This window comes from Entelurus aequoreus, linkage group LG23 (genome assembly GCF_033978785.1).
Source record: "Entelurus aequoreus isolate RoL-2023_Sb linkage group LG23, RoL_Eaeq_v1.1, whole genome shotgun sequence".
Classification (NCBI taxonomy): domain Eukaryota; kingdom Metazoa; phylum Chordata; class Actinopteri; order Syngnathiformes; family Syngnathidae; genus Entelurus; species Entelurus aequoreus.
In genome coordinates, this window is record NC_084753.1 from 32525979 (window position 1) to 32533252 (window position 7274).

General features: G+C 35.2%; 1 protein-coding gene across 2 annotated transcripts in view; it reads right to left on the reverse strand.

The window, feature by feature from the left end:
* Window positions 1-7274, reverse strand: part of LOC133640371 (kinesin-like protein KIF26B) — a 71384-nt gene that overhangs the window by 27155 nt on the left and 36955 nt on the right. For both annotated transcript variants that reach the window (XM_062033755.1, XM_062033754.1), the window contains exons 6-7: window positions 6283-6459; window positions 5141-5234 (exon numbers count right to left, since the gene is read on the reverse strand). In XM_062033755.1, the coding sequence (XP_061889739.1) occupies window positions 5141-5234; window positions 6283-6459 (271 nt within the window). The remainder of the gene's footprint in view (window positions 1-5140; window positions 5235-6282; window positions 6460-7274) is intronic.

Consider the following 7274-nt stretch of genomic DNA (forward strand, 5'->3'; position numbering starts at 1 on the left):
ATAACCAAAGTTCCTTGGGTGAATAATGTACACTCACTACACCGGTATGTTTTAGCGCTTTCATAGCGAGTTTACTGACAGATATAAGTAGGAACATTACACTACTTAGAGACTAGTTAGAGATGCTACCTCAGTAGAAGCATTTAAGTCCCATCTTAAAACTCATTTGTACACTCTAGCCTTTAAATAGACCCCCTTTTTAGACCAGTTGATCTGCCCTCTCTTTTCTGCTCTGCCCCCCTCTCCTGCGTGGAGAGGTTATTAGGTGTTCAAAGTCGGGACCCGGGGTGGACCACTCATCTGTGCATCAGTTGGGGACGTCTCTGCGCTGCTGACTTGTCTCCACTCAAGACGATCCCCTGCTGGCCCCACTATGGACTGGACTCTCACACTTATAACTAGATCCACTCAACGTCCATTGCACCGGTCGCCCGGTTTCTCATTGTATCCTATTGGGTTGAGTTTTTTCTTGCCCTGATGTAGGATCTGAGCTGAGGATGTCGTTGTGGCTTGTGCAGCCTTTTGAGACACTTGTGATTTAGGGCTATATAAATAAACTTTGATTGATTGATTGATACTTTCTATTAGAAATGGCAACAGCGGAGGATGAATGTCCCACAACAAGAAGATAGAGAAAAAGAAGAAGCTTATCGACTACGGCGTCAGCACGGACTACAAAGGCGGATGCGGTGCAATTTTTCAGGACTTATGCAGATCCCAAATACAGATCAGCAGGCACCAGAAGGTAAGAAAAGTTGCTTTTGCATAATATTGCGAAACAAAACGCCAGATAATATGTCTTACCTTATACACACACCATAATAATACTCGTATGTTGAAGCACATCAAGCGGTGCGGCTTCATAGCTTACCAAAAGTCGTACTAAAACATTTTGATTGATATTTGAGCGCCGTGTGTACAAACCCCGTTTCCATATGAGTTAGGAAATTGTGTTAGATGTAAATATAAACGGAATACAATGATTTGCAAATCCTTTTCAACCCATATTCAATTGAATGCACTACAAAGACAAGATATTGGATGTTCAAACTCATAAACTTTTTTTTTTTTTTTCCGCAAATAATAATTAACTTAGCCGACAGCGTTTCTGGGTGTTGTTGATAAAAGGTTTTTGCCTTGCATAGGAGAGTTTTAACTTGCACTTACAGATGTAGCGACCAATTATAGTTACTGACAGTGGGTTTCTGAAGTGTTCCTGAGCCCATGTGGTGATATCCTTTACACACTGATGTCGCTTGTTGATGCAGTACAGCCTGAGAGATCGAAGGTCACGGGCTTAGCTGCTTACGTGTTGTGATTTCTCCAGATTCTCTGAACCCTTTGATGATATTACGGACCGTAGATGGTGAAATCCCTAAATTCCTTGCAATAGCTGGTTGAGAAAGGTTTTTCTTAAACTGTTCAACAATTTGCTCACGCATTTGTGGACAAAGTGGTGACCCTCGCCCCATCCTTGTTTGTGAATGACTGAGCATTTCATGGAATCTACTTTTATACCCAATCATGGCACCCACCTGTTCCCAATTTGCCTGTTCACCTGTGGGATGTTCCAAATAAGTGTTTGATGAGCATTCCTCAACTTTATCAGTATTTATTGCCACCTTTCCCAACTTCTTTGTCACGTGTTGCTGGCATCAAATTCTAAAGTTAATGATTATTTGCAAAAAAAAAACCGTTTATCAGTTTGAACATCAAATATGTTGTCTTTGTAGCATATTCAACTGAATATGGGTTGAAAATGATTAGCAAATCATTGTATTCCGTTTATATTTACATCTAACACAATTTCCCAACTCATATGGAAACAGGGTTTGTAATTTTCTATATTTTCAATGGAACATATCAAGTGTTGGTGTTGTTTACTTGAGTCATATTGCCATCATAGTGTAGTCTACACGTATCTCTTATGTGTGACTGGCATCTACTGGTCACACTTATCATTACACCATATACCAAATAAAATTTGCTTCGAGGTCGGTAAGCAAAACCAGAATTATTCCGTACATTCCGCACCGGGTTATAAGGGGCACTGAAAAAACAAAAAGGTTTTAAGTGCGCCTTATAGTCCGGAAAAATACGGTAGATGAATTTTGGTATATAAGAATGAAGTGTGAATGCTATTCGTTTTTCTGAGAGGTAGTCTTTAGTTTGTTATTCTGAGAGGATAGTACTGTGGGTAAGAGACTGGTATCAATAGTCTGCATCAGACATCTAATTCATTTACGGAGAGTGGTGTCATGTGAGGGAGCAGCTCCAAGGAGATTCTGTCCTGTGCATATGTGTGTGTGTGTGTGTGTGTGTGTGTGTGTGTGTGTGTGTGTGTGTGTGTGTGTGTGTGTGTGTGTGTGTGTGTGTGTGTGTGTGTGCGTGTATGTGTGGTCGATTTAATAGTCCCTCCCAGCAAGGCTAAGTGCAGGGCGTCCATATATTTAATGGCAACATTTTACAGTCGTCCAAGCTCAGAGCGTTCCCAAAATGCAATCAAAAGTGTGTTGTGAATGTTTTCTATTGAGCAGTGTATGTTTTTGTGGATGATGTCATTCATGAACGATATTATAGCCACCTGAGAGACAACAATGCGTGTGCGTCCTCTGTAAGGGACATATGTCTAACATGCTAATGTTAACAAGTAAGGTAACAAGTACCAAAATATATTACTCTGCAATGTATGTTAAAAAAGAAGCTAACATGCTAATGTTACCAAGTAAGGTAACAAGTACCAAACTATGAATCTGAGATGTATATTAAAAAAGGCTAACACGCTACTATCAACAAATGTAACAGGTACCAAAATATATAACTTTGAGGTGAATACCTGCATAATTTGCCCCCCCAAAACTAGCATGCCAATATCCACATGCATGTTTGCTAACTTTACCATGCTAATAGTTAGCACATGTCAAGTACCAAAATTTGACTGTAAAAATTAGCTTTAAAAGCTAGCATGCCATTGAACCTTAGTATGAAAAATAGCAGGTGGCAGTAAATTCTTGTTTTTTTAACTTGGTGTGTCCAAGGACGTTATTGAGAAGGTTTTAAGCAGCTGTTTGTGGCTTCCAATAATGAAAATTAGTGCATAGAAAATAAGAGATGGATATGAAGGCTGATAAGAAGATAGGAGATGTAGATTAAGGTTGATAAGAAGATAAGAGATGGATATGAAGGTTGATGAGAAGATAAGAGATGGATATGAAGGTTGATGAGGGATGGATATGAAGGTTGATGAGAAGATAAGAGATGGATATGAAGGTTGATGAGAAGATAGGAGATTGATATGAATGTTAATGAAAAGATAAGAGATTGTTATGAAGGTTGATGAGAAGATAAGAGGTGGATATGAAGGTTGATGAGAAGATAAGAGGTGGATATGAAGGTTGATGAGAAGATAACAGATGCATAAGATGGTTGATAAGAACATTGGAGATGGATATGAAGGTTGATGAGAAGATAGGAGATGGATATGAATGTTGATGAGAAGATAAGAGATGCATATGAAGGTTGATGAAAGGATAAGAGATGGATATGAAGGTTGTTAAGAAGATAAGAGATGAATATGAAGGTTGATGAGAAGATAAGAGATGGATATGAAGGTTGATGAGAAGATAAGAGATGATAAGAAGATACCAGATGGATATGAATGTTGAAGAGAAGATAGGAGATGGATAAGAAGATAAGAGATGGATATGAAGGTTGATGAGAAGATAAGAGATGGATATGAAAGTTGATGAGAAGACAAGAGATGGATATGAAGGTTAATGAGAAGATAGGAGATGGATATGAAGGTTAATGAGAATATAAGAGATGGATATGAAGGTTGATGAGAAGATAAGAGATGATAAGAAGATACGAGATGGATATGAATGTTGATGAGAAGATAAGAGAAGGATATGAAGGTTGATGAGAAGATAAGAGATGACAAGAAGATACGAGATGGATCTGAATGTTGATGAGAAGATAAGAGATGGATAAGAAGATAAGAGATGGATATGAAAGTTGATGAGAAGATAAGAGATGATATGAATGTTGATGAGAAGATACCAGATGGATATGAAGGTTGATGAGAAGAAAAGAGATGGATATGAAGGTTGATGAGGAGAAAAGAGATGGATATGAAGGTTGATGAGAAGATAGGAGATGGATATGAAGGTTGATGAGAAGAAACGAGATGGATATGAATGTTGATGAGAAGATAAGAGATGGATATGAAGGTTGATGGAAAGCTAAGAGATTATATTAATGTTGATGAGAAGATAAGAGATTATATGAATGTTGATGAGAAGATAAGAGATGGATATGAAGGTTGATGAGAAGATAGGAGATGGATATGAAGGTTGATGAGAAGAAAAGAGATGGATATGAATGTTGATGAGAAGATAAGAGATGGATATGAAGGTTGATGGAAAGATAAGAGATGATATGAATGTTGATGAGAAGATACCAGATGGATATGAAGGTTGATGAGAAGAAAAGAGATGGATATGAAGGTTGATGAGAAGAAACAAGATGGATATGAAGGTTGATGAGAAGGTAAGAGATGGTATGAATGTTGATGAGAAGATAAGAGATGATATTAATGTTGATGAGAAGATAAGAGATGATATGAATGTTGATGAGAAGATAAGAGATGGATATGAAGGTTGATGAGAAGGTAAGAAATGGATATGAAGGTTGATGAGAAGGTAAGAGATGGATATGAAGGTTGATGAGAAGGTAAGAAATGGATATGAAGGTTGATGAGAAGGTAAGAGATGGATATGAAGGTTGATGGAAAGCTAAGAGATGATATTAATGTTGATGAGAAGATAAGAGATGATATGAATGTTGATGAGAAGATAAGAGATGGATATGAAGGTTGATGAGAAGGTAAGAAATGGATATGAAGGTTGATGAGAAGGTAAGAGATGGATATGAAGGTTGATGAGAAGGTAAGAAATGGATATGAAGGTTGATGAGAAGGTAAGAGATGGATATGAAGGTTGATGAGAAGAAAAGTGGAGAGGGTGTGCAAGTGATAAGGAAAGGGTGTCTAGTAGCAGGAGTGGGACACAGGTATAAGAGGAGGGGGTTGCATGGATAAAAGCTTTTTTACTTTCATTTTCAAGTGTGTGTCATTACTCACCCACGTCAGCACAGCCCAAACCCAGCACACATCCATCGCTGCCACTCAGCACGCAGCGAATGACATCATTCAGAACGCCCGCACACACCTCAGTCTGTAGGACACAAAGGAGATGGTATGAAAGAGGACTGAGGGAAGCCATATATATATATATATATATATATATATATATATATATATATATATATATATATATATATATATATATATATATATATATATATATATATATATATATATATATATATATATATATATATATATATATATGTATATATATGTATATATATATATATATATGTATATATATATATATATATGTATATATATATATATATATATATATATATATATATATATATATATATATATATATATATATATATATATATAATGTCCATCCATTTTCTACCGCTTGTCCCTTTCGTATATATACATTTATATATATATATGCACTATATAAATATATATATATATATATATATATATATATATATATATATATATATATATATATATATATATATATATATATATATATATATAGTTTTTATACATATATATATATATATATATATATATATATATATATATATATATATATATATATATGTACTATATAAATAAGTATCTATATATATATGTATATATGCACTATATATATATATATATATATATATATATATATATATATATATATATATATATATATATATATATATACATATATATATATAGTTTTTATACATATATATGTACTATATAAATATCTATATATATATGTATATATGCACTATATAAATAAATGTGTAATGTAAATAAATAGATGTATATATACACACATACTGTATATACTGTATATGTGTGTGTGTATATATACATACATTTTATTTTTATTTATATATATATATATATATATATATATATATATATATATATATATATATATATATATATATATATATATATATATATATATACACAGTATATTAAATATATATATATATATATATATATATATATATATATATATATATATATATATATATATATATATATATATATATATATATATATATGTATCAAATCATCTTCCAATGCAATAATTGCTATTTTCTGGTGATCGGAATGAAGCATCAGACCTGAGTGGAGTCCTGAGGATAAACGGCTTCGTAGTGGAACGCCTTGAGAAGGTCCCTGCTGGAGGAGCTTTGGTGCAGGTTTTCCAACAAGATGGCTCTCTTCTTGCCCGGGTCAACGTGGAGGACTGGAGGTTGGCCCTCGTTTGTGGTCGGGTTCACTCTCAGCACCACCTTCACCTGCCAACAAAAGGAAGGTATTAAAAATGTTTCTTCACGTTTTTAATAGAGATGCCGGGAAAAATTGACTCACATTCGGACTCATTAAACGACTCTTTATGTCGGTTTGCGCTGTCGTGGTTTTTCACGACAATTATTAATCTTATCTTCTGCTATTCTGTTTTATTTCCTATCCAGCGCTCTTATTTTTCTTTCCATTTCCTGTTTGCCACCACTTCTCCTGTGTGAGTGCTGACTCCCTCTCCTGTCCCTGCCTGGCAATCAGGACACACCTGTTCCTGGTTGTTCCTGCTTTGTGCCGCATATTGCATAGCTTTCCCGACGCTTCCTGTGCACTTCCCTGCTGCACTATTTTTGTTTTGTCATTAAATATATTTTTACCTGCACTTCACATGCCGTCCCTGCATCCTGGGTTGACAACCGGGAAACAAAACATTACCTGCAATCTGTTTCTCTACGCACACAGCGTTCTACCCTTCTTGCCGGATAATTTTATATGGTCCGCCACCCAATTGAAAGTGGACCGCAACGTCCATTTTATGTGGCCCGTTGCCCAATTCAAAATGACCTGCTACATCATTTTAAGTAGTACGCCACATAATTTAAAGTGGCCCGCTACATCCTTTTAAATGGCCCGCGGCAAAATTTAAAGTTGTTCACTCTGTCATTTTATGTACTATGCTACATAATTTTTTGTGGTTTGGAGGCCAATCTAAAGTGGACCGCTACGTAATTTTATGTGGTGCACCACATAATTTAGTATGGCCCACTTTGATATTTCATATGGTACACCACATAATTTGAAATGGCCTGCA